This window comes from Abramis brama (assembly GCF_963993115.1).
Source record: "Abramis brama genome assembly, chromosome: 11".
Taxonomy (NCBI): domain Eukaryota; kingdom Metazoa; phylum Chordata; class Actinopteri; order Cypriniformes; family Leuciscidae; genus Abramis; species Abramis brama.
Window position 1 is genome coordinate 30,619,648 of NC_139973.1, and position 19,343 is coordinate 30,638,990.

A 19,343-nucleotide genomic window follows, 5' to 3' on the forward strand; every position below is an offset into this window, starting at 1 on the left:
GATCTCACAGGCTGACGATAGGACGATATGAAAATGGAGCATATCGCGCAACCCTAGTGGTAACAGAACACCATTGACTTGGACTGATATTGTGTGAATCCTAGTGGTTGCGATGGGTTGTTTGGAGGCTGCCAAGTGTCTCTTTACTGTCTCTTCTCTATTCATTTGTTTTTGTTTCCTGACATTGTGGAGCTTATGTATACGTTTGTGCATACATGTAGTCTGCATTGTTGTGAGCTCCACAAGTGTTTGGTGTGATTGAGCATTTACAGCAGCTTAACCTTTCACAACACAGCTGAGTTTCACTTCTTTTCACATTTCCTTTGTTTTGTCCATGAAACCCTATTGATCTTGTGTTAAATAGCACTCCCCTCGACAGCTTAATTGCAATGTGAATTGCAGCATGCAGCTCAGTCCTACTGTAGGGAATGTCATTTCCAGAACGTTCTGTGTACGAGGACGTTCCAACAACATTTACAGGGCCGACCAGATTGTTTTGTCTTGTGCATTTTGCTTGCACACTCACCCATTGTCGTTGTATCACTGCTTCAGTTTTATATCCATTGTCTTGCTTTCAGTCAAAACAATGAAGGGTGGAGAAGCGTTTTGCGTATGCTCGGTTTATCAGGCTCTCATCTGATCTTCTGTAATAATGGCATTCTGACTGTCTCATCTGTAATGATATCTTGACTGTAACTATGATAATAGTCCTGCAAGTTAATGGTGCATTGTACGTGGGTGGCTTTTTTCCATCAGATGAGTTGCAACATTCTTAAGCTAAAGGGCCCAATGAGGCCCAATGAATATTTCCATTGTAACTGAAAAAGCTGTATGAAAACGTATGGACGTATTTTGACCTCTGATCTCGGCATCTCCGTTTCACTGTCTGCATCTTGCAGAATTTACCTTAAGATGAAAGTACATTCATTCAGCTGTTTATCAAGCAGTTTATGCTTCTTTTTTTTTCCAAGTATTACTTGTGTGGGTTGAGTTTTGGTTGTCTTTTAACAGGAGAAGTTGTGTGAGACTGGGATCTGTTTGGGGCTTTGGGTGCAAAAACCATGAAACACAAGAAGAGTAAATTTCCATGTCTGACTCCAGTCGTTCCTCAAGTTTGTAAACAGAAAAAAAGGATGAATATGTGATCTCCAAGAGTGGTAAAAGGATATCATCACCCAGGTGCATAATAGGTATTTGGGCAAGATTTTTATGTCCTGGTAATTGCTGAAGCTTTTATCATAGTATGTGGTGTATTGCATTACAAAACGGGTTGAAATAACTTTTCTTTTTTTTTTTGTACTTAAAAAATGCTCACCTGCACTTTTTGAAGAGGACTCGCGGAAAGCGGCGGTGCGCGACTGTCGTGTAAGCATCTCAAAATGCTTTTATGATGCGAATTTAATATAAACAGTCAGATGTGTCTTAAGGGATTAAACAGACAGGACAAACATCTTGTCAAAATAGATTGCTCCCACTGTCTATGATGTCATCACTAATAATCAAACAGCAGTAAAGCTGAGAAAGAGAAAAATTACTGCTCTTGACTGAAAAACATTCAGATACTTGAATCACTGTTTGTGTATTGCTTGTAATATGTTTATTTGATCTTCTTTATACCCCCCCCCACCCAAAAATGAAAATTCTATCATTAGTCACCCTCATGTCTTTCAGCTTGACACTGATGCTTCAAAAAGTTTGTAAAACTAATCCATATGAATTGAGCTGTTTAGTCCAAATTTTCTGAAGAGACTCGATCGCTTTATAGATTTAAGAGATTTAATTTAGGCTTAGGAAGCTCAAACATGCTGTGTAACACACGAGAAATGGTTCTTGAGGAAGCTCAAACGTCCTGCTTAACACACGAGAATTGGTTCTTGAGGAAGCTCAAACGTGCTGTGTAACACACAAGAATGAACCTCATTGGTTCTTGCACGTCAAGCAAACATGCTTGAGCTTCCAACTGACGTGTAAGTTTAAATAAATGAATGTTTATATGTGAATAAAAGCCTAAATTCAATCTGTTCATATAAAGCAATCATGTCTCTTTAGAAAATTTTGGACTAAACCGCTCAATTCATATAGATAAGTTTTACAATCTCTTTATGAACTTTTTGAGGTGTCAAAATGTCAGTTGTGTAGCTGTCAATGGAGGGACAGAAAGCTCTCAGATTTAATAAAAAAAATCTTTATTTGTGTTTCGAAGATGAACGAAAGTCTTCTGGGTTTGGAACGACATGTGGGTGAGTAATTAATGAAATTATTGCGTGAAATATCCCTTTAAAACAAAAGGATCAAATATACATATCACTGTCAACACTGCAGAAATGGAGCCAGTTTTTGCAAATTTGCATTTAGCATTTGGAATTCAGATAAGCTGAAAATGATTTCCTTGTGTGTTTTGGCATGTTTTTTTCTTAGCTGCTTTGGTCCTGAATCAGGTGCTTTGTTAGTGTGTCTTTGTACTTTTCCTCTAGTGTTCTGTATCCTGTGATGTTTGTCCTACTTGACAGCGCTGACTCAAAGGTGGCCACAGTATAATAATAGAAGCAGCGAGGGAAAGAATAAAGCGGAAGGAGCAATGCAGAAACTGTGCCAGCAGCGCAGGCTGTCGGAGACAGAATTATGGCAATACGGCTATTTTCCTCTCTTTTTCCCTCATAGTGGTGCTGCCATGTTTTCAGCAGACCACATCACAGACGCAAAGGGAGGGAAGTCTATATAGAGAATGTAAACACTGCACAGGAAGTGGTAAATGCATTATATTTACGTCTCTCCTCCAGTGCATCAGTCTTTAACACCACATTTCTGCTCGGATAATTTATATTATAAACTTACCAAAACGTCATTGCAGATGTTCATTGCAAAAGTCTTTGCACACATAACAGGAACAAAAATTTGTTACAAGCATTGTGCATAGTTCATGTTTATAAACTTTGATCAAAGCCCTCTTTACACCTGATAATAAGATGCGTTTTGGTCGATCGGATCACAAATGGACTACTCTAAATACAGGTGTAAACAGGGTCTAAAAGGTTTTGAGCTTGTCCACTTTCGACCACTTTCTAGAGGTAGGTGAAAACTCATTCGACCGGATTGTTTTCGTAATGTAGATGCTCCTGTGGCAGAATGCATTTGATCAGTCACCAAAGACTGCCTACTCTCTGACTACTTACTTAATGTGTAAACATTATGGGAAGTGCGCTAGCCAGACAAGGATTTAAACTTTGTTGGCTGGTGTTACAAGGGTTTTTCAGGGGAGGAGGCGGCAGGAACCTGTGTTTCTAAAATAAACGAACACAAAACGTAAGTAAACAACACACACAAAAACAAAACACAACGTAAAGTCCAGGCCTGGTCCTCTCTTGTCCTTCACTGTCGTCGCTCCTCCTTTTATGCTCTCGTAGCTCCTCCGTGAGATACCAGGCCGGTGCGGTGCGGAGGTGACGCTCATTATCAATCACGCCACCAGCCTTGCGCCATACTCACGGCCCTTGGCTCCACCCTGCTTGCCACAGCTGGAGACCCAAGTAGAGTTTGAAGACGAAAAACCTACCAAGCACAGTGTTCTCTCACCATTCCCGATTTCTAACACGACCTCAATAGCGTTCGGCGTGGTCTTGTGACCGTTAGAACAGAAACGAAAGCCGCTGCTCTCCGCGTGATTTTTTCCATGTTCTCTGGGCATGCTCGTATGTAAATTGTGCAAGCACTTTCCACATTGAAAGTGGACAAAAGAGACGGAGTAAAATACCAGGTGTAAACGGGAATATGTCTACCTCGTCTACTTGTGATCCAACCGGCCAAAATGCATGTTAGTACCAGGTGTAAACAGGGACCTCAGTTCACTCTCTGGCCATCTTGGAAATGTGTTTGGTCAGCTATTTCCTTTCCAGTACAGCTCCTATTGAATTAAATGGGCCAATACTGAAATCTCAAAAAGTCACATTTTATTAACATATTTTAAATCTGCAAACTGACATGAATTAATTTTTTTTTTAAACATGGTTTCTTACCCTCTCATAAAACAAACAAAAAAGGTATTTCAGGTTGTTCCAAAAATGCGCATGTGCATTGTTGTTCAAATGCTGATTTGCACTTGTTTGTTCTTTTGTTTAGAAGGGGGGACATAGTTTGCTAGAAATGATAAACTAGGCCATTTCAATTTCTCCCGTTCATTGTAATACCAGTGGCCCGTCTCAGTTATATACTAGGGGTGTAACTGTTCTCTGTAAAAAACCGAACCACTTGCTCCACGGTTAATCTCAAATCTGTCAAGGCATCTTATAATATGGTTTGTTGGAAAAAAACAAAAACGCGTAAAACACACAGCTAATGTTTGGATACACGCATGTGTTTCACGTGAGAGTAGTTGTCCTATCTTCTGTTAGTATGTAAACCTGTTGCTGGCATCACAGTTCCTCAGGTGTTGGTGTGTTTCAGTTCAGCATGACAAGTGAAAAAGTGAAAGAGACAAGCCGCTGATAGAGCCACTGCGTGCATCATATAAATGTCTTGTCTGTGAACATTCTGGCTTTCCAATGTTTACAACAGCGATGGTCAAAAAACAAACAAAAACAAAAGTGCGTGGAGTCGTGGACAAAACAGTCACTCTTCGTAAACTTTGTTCGATGCAAGTATTGATGTTAGCCGTATGCTTATTTACGCTGGTGTTGATAGTTCGCGAGCGCAGGTGAGACCAAAACAGTGCACAATGCCGCCTTTGTTTAAACAGGCACTGAGTGCTAATTCGGATGGGCACAAAACGATAACGAAAGGGCTGGGCAGTGCTCGACAATAAGAAATGCGTGATGGCCCGTGAAAGATGCAGTGACTGTTCCGTCAACTGTCCTGATTGGGCCAGTGCTGCATCGTCACAAAAGTTTTACCATTTGCACGTATTTTTAAGCCATTCCAATTTAAACATTCATGCACAAGAAGATGCGAAGGAAGTATGTGAGAAGTTTTGTGTGTGCGTGCTATGCAAGAAGTTAATGTGTGCGCACTCATCCGAAACAGGCACACGTCTCAGCACATGAATACTAAATTGAGTTTGTTTTTAAGTCTTGCGCTTGAATGGACAAATTCACACAAAAATCATGTTACCATGTCCATCTTGACATGCAAACATAGTTGTGCATGTCTTGAGTGAACGTAAACAGTCGAGAAAGATCAGTAATGGATCTGTGCATTTGTGTGTTTAATGTTAATCAAACAACAAAAGGCAAATAAATCTCTCACTGCTCTTGACTTGAATTATTTTTGTAACTTTAAATAAGGATTAATCTTTATTTAATTTACACAGTGAAGACTAAGCAGTGTTGTTTTATATTTGATTATTCAAATACCTGAAATATATACCCTTTTTGTATCTTTGCTTTATTATATTTATTTGTGCTATTCTTTTGATTTATTTGTTCTCATTTTCTTTATTTTTATTACGATACACCTATCTCGATACACGATCCTATCTCCCGATTCGATACTGTCACGATACTTGGGTGCCAATACGATATGTATTGCGATTAAAAAAAATAAATAATAATTATTATTATTATTTTTTTTTTAAGAATTGCAATTCTACAAGTATTCGAATATTCGATTCGATATTGCAATTTTTTAACACTAGACCATCGGGAAAAGTTAAATCATAGACTTATACAGACTATACATGATGAATAAGATGAGTCATATTTACAAAAACAAATCATCACATCTTTCTGACTTTTATTTCAGAAGCATCATACAATACTACATTCTCTTGAATAAATTATTCAATAACAAATACATTTTTTAAGTCACTTGTCGCCACTTAGTGGCGAAACAATGTAATCGATAAATGCGTTATTTTAAGCACTAAGTTTTTATCAAAAGCTGATTTTGTTCATATTTGAACTTTAAAGTTTTATCCAAGTACTTCTATGATAATTTTAACTATTGCATCACAGAAATAATGATACTATGAGGTTGAAAAGACAGTTTGTGAAGCTGTTTCATGACAACTCTCTCCGGGTCAGCGCCAACACCGCTTTGAATGTCAAAGTTTAATTGACAGACGAATTGAAAGATCGCGTGGGTGTTTGAATCGAGATCAGTCTTTTAAAGATGAATCATGCAACTCTGTTGTCTTATCTCTCTCTCAGCATTATGATCAGTCTCGCGTCTCTTCCACGTGTCCACTTGGGATATTACGTCAACACTCAACACTTAACGACACATTTCATCCTCTGTTGGAACGAAAGTGGCTAACTTCTGTCAACCTCATCTACAAACAAGGACAAAAATAAAGCTATTGAATGTGAATTAATATCGATTCTGGAATAAAAAAATCGCGATAGCTAGGTGAATCGATTTTTTTCTCCCAGCCCCAGTAGTCCTATTTTTCCTGAACATACCGAAACATGACACTAAAACCGTGATACAAACTGAAATGTGAGTAATTTGAACCGTTACACCCCTATGCCCGTTCTTCGGTTTGTGCAGCCTCCAAATTTGGGCCTCCAGCCCACCAATAGAAATAGAATAAGTGTCTATAATTACCTAGTATCAGAGGCAATTCTGTGGCTTTTCATTCCTAGTAAGTTTCAATCAGTGTGCATCTTGTTTACTGTGCTGTGCATGAGAATAAGAGCTTTCAAGCATGAAATGGATATGTCCCATGATTGTGATTCCTTATTTATTCTGTTGAACACAAAAGAAGATATTTTAAAGAGTTTTGGTTACCAGTCAGTTTACTGTACTATTTTTTTTCCTACTATAGAAGTCAATGGCTACTGTCAACTGTTTGATTACCAACATTCTTTAAAATATATATATATATATATTGTGTTCAACAAAAGAAAAAAACTTGAAAGGAACAACTTGAGGGTAAGTAAATGACAAAATGTTCATTTTTGGGCGAACTATCCCTTTATAGATACAGATACAAACAGTGCTTTAAGTACAAGTACTATTTTTTTCTGTTGTTGTTTGTTTAACACTGATGCAGACAGCTGCAGGTATATCAGGTTGCTTTCACTGTAAGACCTACAGTAACGTACAGAGCCAATACTGACACACGTCCTAAACTGTTTTTTTCCCAAAATGACTTTTCCCCCCAGACTGTTTGTTCACTTAAAGTCCCCTTGTGGTGAAAATCAAGTTTTTAATGTTGTTTATATGTCTATGTGGTGTTTTTAATGTGCTTTAAGACAAACCATGTGCAAATTCATAAGTCAACACCATTGCTGAGTATTTTCTCTTTAAAACTTGCAGTGATCTAAAGACAGTCTCAAAAACGTGGTTTGCAATCGCTGGTGTTTCTGACGTCACAAACTACTCTGTAACCAATCACGTACGTGCCGGCGGGCTTAAGCATATCATTAACAATGGCCGCTTTGAAGCAGGGGAGTCTCAAGAGAAGCCAGGTTATCCCGGAATATTTTTCTATTGATATGAAAAATCGGGTAGATTTAGTAATATAGCGGGTGTATGATGTATATTACGATTATATGATGAACTATGGGCCTATACCTTTCTTTGTTTGTTGTTCATAGCGTTTCTAAGGATACTGAGGCAGCGGTCAGACTCCGAGATGCAAACGGGAACATGGTTTGTGTAACATTAGCAACACACTATTGGCTTTTTGATAACATAGTCAAGCAAAAGGTCATATTAATTACCATTATGTGTCCGACGTTGTAAAGAGCGATACCATTGTGCAGCGTTTACCTCAGTAAGTTTACCAAGTGAATCTCTGAGCTGGTGTGAGTGGAGGCGGAGTTAATTATCATATTCATAAATCTGTGTATACTAAATGAAGCAAGGGTGTAGAGTTACATTCAAGCTATTTTAAGGCATGAAGACATTTTTTTCACAACAAAAAACTTTTAAATATGTAATTTTGGTGATCAAAGATGATTTTTAAGGGATAGAATTATTGACTACAGGTGGACTTTGACGTAACCACCAAGATGAATATTTTGTGTGTGTATTTTACCATTCACGCACAATAAACCTAGAAAGAGAACACAATTCAGTACTCGCTCGCTGACAGGTGGCAAGCACATGCACGGAAACTGCGGACAGACTGACAACGGTCAGTATGAGTTCTCTTTGGCGGTATGCTGCGCTTTTAATAATTTTTTTTTTTTTTAGTACTATCAAATGTTTAATCGCTTCGTCCGGACCGTGGCACTTATGTGAGACCGCAGAAAGGCTCGCTTTTGCTACGTTTCACAGACTGACACAACATTCATGACATCTGTATCCTCGTAAAAATAATGCATTACAACTTTAAGTAAATTAGGGATAATTTAATTAGATGATTATAATCAATATTTTTGTGAGACCTTATAATTTTTGTGGTTATTTTGCGGTAAAATGGCGAATTATGCAGGATCGCAAAACAATTTACATTTAGTTGATTTTGCGTTATATTCAGTGATCGCGGAATTGAGAAAGAATGGAGGGACTGTTTTTTACGGATAAATCCTGGCAGAGAACAGACTGTGCTTCTGACAGGCAGAGGCAGCCAGGACACAAAACACATGTTCAACTGTGTTACACTGGATAATTCATCTAACACAACTTGAAAATATCACCCCTGCTTATTCCATCACTTGCTGTGTCTTTTTCCCCCAACCCTCTTCCTCTCTCTCTTCCTCTGTGTCATTTTGATGAAGAGCAGACACGTTCTGCTAAACACTCTTATCTCCTGCTGTTTTTGCAGAGGTGACACCCAGAAACACAGCGTGAGCATAGTAGACATTGTCACAGTGTGTGTGTGGATACATTTAAAGCATGGAATCTTGCATGTTCACCTTATGTAACTTGTAAAATCTAGGACACCGACTCAGCTTTTCTTCTGCTTTCTCAGCACATGATGTGCATGTGTGTTGCAGGTTTATGTGCATTAAGAATGTCTTACTGAGTCAGGAAACTTGTGAAGCTTGGTGCATTGCAGGAGACCATGTGGTTGGTACTGAGGAAGTTGAATACAGATTGTTTTAAGTGATGGTTCTTTTGTAGTTTATGAATAACGATAGCAACATCAGCTAAAAAGGAATATTCTGGGTTCAGTTCAAGTGCAAGAGTTGGTTCACCCAAAAATAAAAATTCTGTCATTTAGCCTACAATCTCACGCTCATTTTGTTCCAAACCCATATTTTTTAAAAATCTTTTAATATCCTCTTGCACTTTTTTCAAAAAGCATAAAACATTTGCAAACATTACTAGGTAAAAGTAATCCATGTGAATCGGGCGGTTTAATCAAAGTCTTGATTGCTTTAAATGATGAACAGATTTATTATAGGTTTTATTCATATACATATGGATCAATATTGCATATTTTTGAACCATGAAAAATTATATATTGTTCTTTTTGTTTTTTTAATCAAGGTTTCAGTAAGTGAGGCACTTACAATGGCAGTAAATGGGAATCATGTAAAATGCAAAAGCAAAGTTGTAAAATGGGATGAAACTTAACACTGAAAAGATTTGTGATTCTTTTTTTTTCTTTTTTTTTTACACGGTAAGTGCCTCATTGTAACCCAAACTTTATTTTATTTTTTTATAAAGAAATGAATGAAAATCAAAAATGAATTTTTGTGGTAATTAATTAGCATTATGTGATAATGTCGGTTGAGATGAACTTACATTAAACTCAGAATATTCCTCAACATTGAGTTTTGGCATTGTGTTCAGTCAGTGCATGCAAGCATTAGCATTAAGTTTTCATGATCATGATGATAGTGCCGAAGGGTACTAGCGAGTCACTGAACTGGTTCAATTTGTGTGTGGTTGCACATTGATTTAGCCACTGCAGTGACTCCAGCATGCAGGTCATTGAACTGGTACCACAGTGACCTTGCTGCACTGGGAACACTGGGGAAGATGGAAAATTGAGGCCCCTCCTAGGAAAACAGGAAGCAGCTGTAACAACATCCTGTTTCAGAGTGATGTCCAGGGAGCAGTGGCACATGGGTGAGCCATCAATAGCCCCAGTGCAGCCCAACTGAGGGGCAACAATGCAGCACAGTGTGTCAGAAGAGCAGTGGGGGGCCGACAGACTGGAGTTTTTCCATTCACTTTATTGAGGTCAATGACAAGCATATGCATATTGCCAGAATACAGTTATTTGCTGTTTTTTTGTAGTTGTTGAAGATGATGTTTGATTGTGGGAAGTGGAGAGAGAGAGAATCTTTAAAAGTTAGTGTGTGTGTTTTCGCAAAAACTGCTGGGGAACGTGGCTAATAGGAAGCTATTTCGGGAGATGCAGTGAATGAGGAGGCGAAACATGCTGTTCTCAGTGTCTGGAGGGAATGATGGGGTGAGGTGGGAATTAGACGAGAGAGATCGAGATGAGGAGTGGAAAGTGAGTGGAACGGAGAGAGAGAGAGTGAGGTTATCTAGTGTTTTCCGTCAAATGATCAGAGTGTACAGCAGTAAGACATGTTTCTGACAGATAATTGAATTAAACTGAGGCTCCACAGAACACTGACTCCACATGCACTTCACTGCCTCTCACTGTGTTCTTTACAAGTCTAGAGGTAATTGGATAAGTGCTATGTATGCCTTTTTTGTCTGTGTAATTTCCTCATTTTCAATTCTAATATGGCCCATCTTTGACCTGAACTTGTCAGCATTTTACTTTACAATTTCATGTTGAATCAGACAGATGTAGCCCAGTGTTAAGCTCAGAAAGCACGCCCTCAACCGTTCACACAGTGTCTAAGGTTTTAAAGAGAGAGTTCACCCAAAAATGTAAATTCTGGCATCCTATAATTTATTTCTATCATTAATTCTATCATTTATTTACTCATGTCGTTCCAAAAGTGAGTTAGGTACTTTTGTCTGTGGAACATCAAAAGAGATATTTTGAGAAATGTGTGTGTTTTTTGTCAATACAATAGAAGTCAATGGACTCCAATGTTGTTTGGCTCATGAAAGCATGGTCACAGGGAGTTTTCTTTGGCGACATCCAGTCATTCCAATAGCAATCCACAGGGACTGCAATTTCAGATGAGGGTGAAAAATTTCTCCATGGAGCTTTCATAGAACCCAAAGATTTCCACGACGCAGACAGAATCACGGAATCCAGTCCGAAAAATTGAATTTACAGTATAACCTGTCCCCCATACTGATAGTGGTTCCCTGATGCCTGCAGATTATAGGCCTATATATTGTCGCAAGTTTATACTGGTGTGAACAGTGACATCCTATTTGTCAGACTGATATAAACTGGTAATGATTAATTCAAAGAAGCAGCTCATAAGAGTCATTTGCTCATGAAACAGACTACAGTGGTCACCCTTTTTTATATATTATTTTGAGTGCAACTCAGGAAAAACCTCAACAGCAAGATGATTTCTTGTCAGTATTTTGCTGTACACGGACTGCAATGCATAGGCTAGTACATATGGCGAGAGCTTTTCAAAATCATAAGCTCCAATCTGATGACGACTTCCGTTCTAATTAGGTCAGTTCTTGGCCAGAATAAGCTGCAAAATGTATCAGACTTTTATGACTGTCAAACTTTTGGCTCTAGATGAATATAGATGAGACCAGATATAACCAAGCAATTTGGATCTCATACCAGAGAAATTACATACCCTCACTGTTCTGCAGAAGAGGAAATGCAGCTTCATGAGAGAATTACGCCATGACCGAATGATGATGGATGTCCTTGGGAGTTGTGACTTGCGCCAAGTGCGCCTTTGAGTGCTGTGAAATGGCTAATTGTTGCACGCTACCCGAGTCCCGACACATTCATTATTGGGCTTTGTGTGTTAGTTCCGCTTTCATAAATCCTAATTGAATCTTTGATGGAGCCTCATGCTGTCGATGTTGGGCTGCTCTGGCCTAGTTCTCCAAGTCCCCTCAGGATGCTTACATTGGCTGTGTGGGATTTTAATGATACAGCAGACACTCTTAAAGCTGCACGTTTATAAAGTGAGGGTGAAAGGAGGAAAGCAGAGCTATTTAAAAGGTTGATCTGGCAGACTTGATCTGGGTCAGGCCATCAAAGACTCCAGGACGGCAACCCTGATAACACTAAGCAGAGTTATTGTAAATTGATGTACTTCCAGTAAACATCTTTTCATCTCATTATTCTGTTCTTTCCATCACATCGTCATTTTCTGCCCAACACACAGAGTGGGTGGTGGAAGTCCGCTTCTGTAATCGGTCAGCTCACAGCGAGGGGGTGGAGGGTCCAGGCAGGTCATGGGAAACTGACTGCAAAGAATCAACGTTGAGTGAAATGAGACTCTCACCCTACATACACTTATAAACAAATACATAGAGCATTTAAAAAAGACACATGAGCCTCCCACAGGGCACACAGACACCCCTTCATTAGCCCACCTGCTGGAATACCTTGGCTGTTTCTTGATTTTTATGTCATTTATGACTTTCACAAACTTAAAGATGTGATTGGTGTCTTGCTGAAGTAACTGTGTGCTTACTACACCATCAAACGCAGAAGAGATGGAAACTCGAGTTTGCTACTAGGGCTACTTTTGCACACACACACACACACAAAAAAAAGACTTGTGACTTGACTTGGACTCATTTATGACTTGACTTGGACTTTGTTGTAGGTTTATGCTGTTCTTTTTTTTACTGTACCTTCTTAATTTCAATTTATTGTGTGTATAGTCTTGTTTAATCTATTGTATAGTCTTGTACAAATATCCCTATGTACTTGTACTGGCTGTACAGATACAAATGGCAAATGAAACTTCAATCAATCATGAACCACTATTCTTGACTTGAACTTGAAGACAGACTTGTGAAAAACAAGTAATTTTGGTATGGTGTTCCCAATTACCTTCTCTTTTTATTACCCCACATGACAGCATGAAACACTACATTTTACTATTCATTCATTCCCTTTCTATGTGCTGCAGCTGCAAATATCACAATTCATTGCGCGTGACTCATCTGAAGGCATACATATTCATCACTCACAACAAACAGTAACAATATAGGCAAGTCTTACCTTGTATTAATCTTCGCGTCATTTAATTTGAAAAGCAAACAATTAATCCAAAGGGGAGCTGCGATGTTGCACATCTGTCAAGAGGCTTGCTTGCTGTCTAAACAAGAAGTACATGTTTCTGTGTCCTTTAATTTTTTCCCCCCAAGTATTTGTTACCATAGGCATATAATATCCAGATTTACCAAGTTAACTTGCATCTGGACTGGATGGACACTTCCACGTGCATTTTTTGCTCGTGTCCGACTCTGTGATTTCCACAGATTGGTTTGTTGAGTCGGGGTGTGTTATATCACACGACACACAGATGGAATGTTGTTCTTTGTGTTGTTTACTGTAACATTTGTCTATACACAGGGGTTTTGTTACCTCCGGCGCTCATCAGAAGACTGCATTACCCATCATTTCTTGAGAACGACAGGAAACTACGGCAACTCAAATAGCTCAAAATATATATAAAAAAATACATATAATGATTTTCTTTAAAAGCTCTAGCAGTGTCTTTTATTACTGTTTTTATCGAGGCTGCACTAAGCTTTATAAATAACCATGCTTTTGACTTCCATAATGAGAAAGCATCTAGCAAGTCTATTTAAATTGAAGAGGTGAGACAAGGATGACAAGGGCTTTGGCTGTAATGGATCATCACCGGTCTGTCACTCCCATCACGTCTCCTGTGATGTTACGGATTGTCGTTTTGAATGAGTCACAGTATCGCAGACACAGCTGTCATACCGCTGTGTTGATTGGTTCCATCTGTGCACCGCATGCCCATTAGAGGAAAGATATCAAATAAGTCCAATCTTATAAAAACAATATGAATAATATGTGATTGCAACATCAAATGTACAATTAGTCCTTATTTTTCCTTTAACACCCAGTCAGTTGTGGGTAGCAGACTGTGTTAACCTTTCTCAGATTTCAGACACTGTGGCCTTTTGTGGGTCACCCAGTGGAATATATGAAGCAACCCCCCAAAGGCTCTTGCTTTCTTTCTATACTTCATCTGCTATCTTATCAAAAAGTGCCAATGGAGACAATCCCCAAGGGTTATGCATATATGTTAGCATTAGTGTGTGTTTAGTATGGGTCTCTTGAGAAATTATAGACTGTTTTTATCTGACATCAGTGAAATAGATGATGGCAGCATAGCACCCATTGCTTTGTGCGTGAAGATAGAAACATGAAGAACAAAGAATTGTTCCAGAATAAATCTAGTGACCTGCCCAGCTAGACAACATTTTAAGACATTATATACACACACTCAATGTGAAAACTGTTTCTAAAAGTAAGTTGTGTTGTTTTTGAAAAAATGCAAGGCAGTATTACATGTATCCTTTTGAGGACAAGGCTCAAATTCATCCAAGATGGTGGACAGGTTTAGACAAATGATTTGTGAATATGCTTATTTCATTGAATACCTAAGTATTGCAATGGTGCAGCCTAAATAGAACTACTAGCATTTGTGTGTGCTCTGTATTTATGCTAAGTAATCACATTGTTAGCATAGCAACATGCAGTGGTTTTCTCAACCTTTTGAACTTTTTCCTGTTCATTTATCTCTACCCCACCTTAAAATAACACTAAAACTGAGCATGTATTTCAAACAGTGTAAAAACAGGAAAATGGTAGTGCCGTAAAAGGTCAAATACATGATATCCATTCAGATTACCTCATCTTTTGCAGTCAAAACTGACTGCATCCACACAAGCGAGTCTGCTGCCTTGGCAAATTGCGCTACATTACTGCCGTTCTCAATAACAATGTACATTTGTAAAAGTGGGGTTTTAGCACTTGCTAGCATGAAGAGCAAATATAGACACAAACTGTGCATAGAGATTGATTTAAGACTCAAACGGTCTTCGATACAGAGGGCTGCCAACTCTCACGCATTCAGCGTGAGACTCGCGCAATTGACACTTTTCACACGCTCTCACGCAGAGAAAACTCACAAAGCAAAGAGGACACTGACACCTACAGAAAAGACAGAGCAGGTTACTTTTGATATGAAACAAATTCTCACCTCTCAGATTCTGTCAATTTTATTACAAAATTCAAAGAATAAATACCGTTTTGGCGCTAGTGACGTGACAAATCTCTTTAGTGCCTCCAGTTCAATAAACGCGAATGAACATTTGTTGAAAGATACAGTACAACTTATATACCAATATATACCAGTACAACCAATATATATATATATATATATACATAATCTTTAATAATACTACCAGCTGAGGGCTCTCCGTATGTTTACAGCATTAGGTGAGATATATAGTTTTTTTCTTGAGAATCAAATGAATCAATATTAAATCAAGATCACAAGAATTCGTGAAATTTGTGTCAAGCTATAATAAAAACAGTAGCTTACCAGTCATTGTAACATGTTGTCACTAAACCTAATAAAATTATGTTTAGTTACTAAATCTTTTGACAATCACAATACACTTATTGTGATTATTATTATTATTTTTATTTTATTTTTTACATCCCCCAATCCAACCCATTGGCATTACTTTAATAGGGGTTATGCGGAACGCCCAACGTTCGAACCGGAAAACAGGTATAAACATTTCCGGTTTGCATTACCGTACGCATCTGCAGCGGTAGGTGATCTCTGAGGTAACTTATTTTGCGCTTTTTTTAGAATACAATTCTTATTTCTGTTTTAATTAAAATGTCACGAATGCTTAAGTATCAGAAAAATTTTTTTTATAAAAAAATAAAACGCAGTCTTCATTTGATTGTTTTAATCGTCTGCAAGCAAATATAAAAGGTTAAACTACTATGATAGCATACAAGTCTAAACTAACTTACTGATAGTTAGCTAACTCTACATCGGGTGCCATTAGCAAAAGCTACATATACTAACTTACATACCTTCATAATCATGAATAAATGAGGAGGCGTAAAAACTTAAATCCTTTATCTAACGGAGTACTCGGGGCTCTGGAAGTCCGTTTGGCAATACGATGTACATCTGAAATGGATAGAATGGGTAGCTCCTGTAAACACCGGCTATAAAAGGTCGCCATTCCTACGCTGTGTTTACCTCAGTAGCTGACGACCGGAAGTAGTTATATCTGTTTTGTAGAACCCGGAAGTATGTTGCGCATAACCCCTATTGGGACATTTAAGTGGCTTTTATAAATGTGCTTTAGAAAAAAAAAAAACATATTACTGTTGTGCATCTTTTTAAGATAGGAATAGGCTTAAGTCTCGTCTGTGAAACTGGGGAAGCTGGAGTCATGGACTTGCAGGCTTATTTGCTGGTTGTCCTCTGAGCGTTTGAGCCCACTGTGCACCTGCAGCCACTATTGTTCTATTGTAATGTGAAACGTGTCGTGCAGCTGAGCGTGGGGGCCGTGAAGGCATCATAGGCTCCAATTAACACATTGGATATTCGCTCTGCTGAAAAAAAAAAGACCTAAAATAAACACAAACATGTTTTGTGCTGTAGTGTAGTTGTAGAGTAGTATGTTAATTTTGGTTAAGTGTCAGTGGAAAGGATTTTGTTCCACTTTGGTCTGTTTGACTGTGTGCTTTTCATCTGCTTTTTGTATTGATCAGTGAGCCGCACACCTAGAACTGTTCTTTAAATAAGTTTCAACTGAAGTGCATGCCCACATTTATGATGTCCTCTCTCTTTTTCTGTTACAGATGCTTTTGTCAACAGTCAGGAATGGACGCTCAGTCGCGCAGTACCGGAGCTCAAAGTGGTGAGTCCACACACCTTTAAAAAATAAAATAAAATAATAATAATTATTCATAATAGAAGCTTTTCAGTGTTTCTTAGAAAATAAACTTGCTTAAAGTCTCTTTTGACACTCTTTTTTAATTGTCGGTTCACTAATAATAGACATACATTCATTCCCTTCACAGTGTCATTCCCTCTACATCTCAAATTATGTCTTGCTTGATAACATTCTGGAAAATGATGAGGGTGAAAATGACATTGTGCCAGTTTTAAAATAAAATGGCTGACATATTTTGCTGAGGCTAGTCCTATAATTACCATTTAATGAATCCAAAAGTCAAAGAAACAATATTTTAATGAATTTTGCATAATTAAAAAAAAGTACAGCTTGTTTGGAAATGACCATATTAGGTTACCTTATTTACCTCAGTTTTAATTTTCTTTTAACATAGCCTAACATCTCATATTTCATCCTTGGAAAACAAGTGCAATAACTTTATTAAAAAAACATTATAAGGGTCAATGAATTGAAAAGAACTCTTCAAACATGGGACAGTCAAAACTTTTTGAAAAATGTAATGTTTCTTTTTATATAATTTTCTTTTTTATAGTTTCAGATTTCAAGGATAAACAATACAATGTATAGAAGTTATTTGAAAAGAAGCAAACATTTGTAACAAAGGCTTGATAGTTGTAATGTGGTCTTCATATAACAAAAAGGATAAAAATAAAATCTGTTAGTTATAATAAAACTCAAACCCCCCTCTTTTTTTTCTTCTTTTTTTTTAACATTTAGATGCTCAGCACTCAGCAAAGGTTATAAAACCATGTTAACTATGTTTAGTCCCACAATCATCTGGAATCACCCCATGGAATTATGATTATTAGGACTATGTATAATCTGAGACAGTTTATTTGCAAGCCAAAATATCACATAGTAAGGGACCCCTAATAATACTGTGTTTGTTTGTGTGCAGGGCATTGTGGGTAACTTGGCTAGTGGGAAGTCTGCACTGGTTCACCGGTATCTGACAGGGACGTATGTGCAGGAAGAAAGCCCTGAAGGTAGGTAGCTTCAAATGGTGAAATACAGAGACCCTTTAAAAGCCTTTTTACTCTTAGGTTTTAAATCTGTGCACAAGCGATATTATGAACACAGTTTATAGTACTCCCTTTGATGCTTTTGAAAGACTATACTATGGCGTACATGCCATTCTGTTTTTAAAGTTATGTGTAAATACAGTTAATATTCCTCTGTTTTCAGTACTACCGAGGCATAGGCTAGACACACTTCTTATTTCTACTTTCAGCTTTCTCCTTCTCTTATTCCCTCTCTCCGCACACCTGCTGTTAGTATGTTAGTACGGTACAGTTGTGCCGTAGGACTCTGCCATACTCCCCATGTATAATTGAGAACATTCAAGGCACGCCGCCAGACCACCACAATATGCTCTCTTCCCCGAGCGAGGATCTACTTTCAAAAGCTCCCCGTGTCAATATTTCATGTCCTTTATGGCTGTTATTATGTAGTCATGTTAAACTGGCCTTTCAAATGGCTGCCTCACAAAGCAGGGTTTGTATAGTTTAGGTATTCATTTGAAAATCAGGGCTTTTCTTTAAAGATCGAAATTTGTTTAAGCTGTGTTTAGTACAATTGGGCTTAAGTGCAGTAATCTGAATGCCTGAGGGTCTCGTAGAGAGCATGAGGTCACAGGAGAGGAAATTTGGTGGACCGACGGGCACTAATCATGTCTCGTCCTCTCCTTTGCACTTCACCGTATAAAACTCAAGCCGCTGCATACCAGCGGTCAACCAGGAAATCACCCTGCAAGAAAAAAAACCCTCAGAAATGTCAATTGCCTGTTTGCTGCAATGGATTATAGCACAGAGTGCCAAAAGAAACTTAGTGCGACATCAGAGACCGTTGAAGTGTGTGCCTTGCTAAGCTTAAGCGACACGGTCGAATTTTTCACGTTTGAGGCCAGCACGTCATCTTATGTTAGAAGTGCCGCTAAACTCAAATTTGCAGTGACGTTTTGTCACATTTCCGCAACAGAAAACTGATTTGAATTTCCAAATTTAGATTCCAGTAAAACCACCATGCCCCTAAAATGTTTTCCTACTCTTCTGTTTTTGAAGTTTCACTATTCTGGGTTTAAAAATAGTGTTTCCTAGCTTTGGTAGAGTAACCCCAACCTCAAAACCACTAAGTAGAGCTGGAGCAGATTTTTACAGAGCACTCTGCAGAGAAAGCAGGCGGCCGCATGGGTTCTGCTCTGTCCCTCCCTTCTATCACACATACTACATGAATAGACACATTCTGAGAACTCATTAGGAGATATTATCACAAGGCCAATTGTGTGAATGTGTGTGTGTTTACACAAGAAGGAAGAAAAATCCCTACAGGCTTTGTGGTCTCGACACAGACCCAGCCTTTACCATTTCAAAACCCAGCACCCCTATATGGGTAAATAACTGAGTTTTTGCTTATGCCGCCACAATCATGTTTGATTTAGAAACGCAGCTCTGCTGGGATCAGCAGTTTGGTGCAATTGTGCAGACCAGTCCCTCTGGCATGGGAAAAACAACACTTATATCAATGTAAAATATCAAATTTAGACTTTAAATCTTTTCCAAGTGGGGTTTTACCCTGCAAACCATTAAATCTAGATA

General features: G+C 38.3%; 1 protein-coding gene across 7 annotated transcripts in view; it reads left to right on the top strand.

The window, feature by feature from the left end:
- agap1 (ArfGAP with GTPase domain, ankyrin repeat and PH domain 1) overlaps positions 1–19,343 on the top strand; it is a 200,546-nt gene that overhangs the window by 80,685 nt on the left and 100,518 nt on the right. For all 7 annotated transcript variants that reach the window (XM_084129542.1, XM_084129541.1, XM_084129540.1 and 4 more), the window contains 2 exons: positions 16,634–16,692; positions 17,648–17,735. In XM_084129542.1, coding sequence (XP_083985668.1) covers positions 16,634–16,692; positions 17,648–17,735 — 147 coding nt within the window. The remainder of the gene's footprint in view (positions 1–16,633; positions 16,693–17,647; positions 17,736–19,343) is intronic.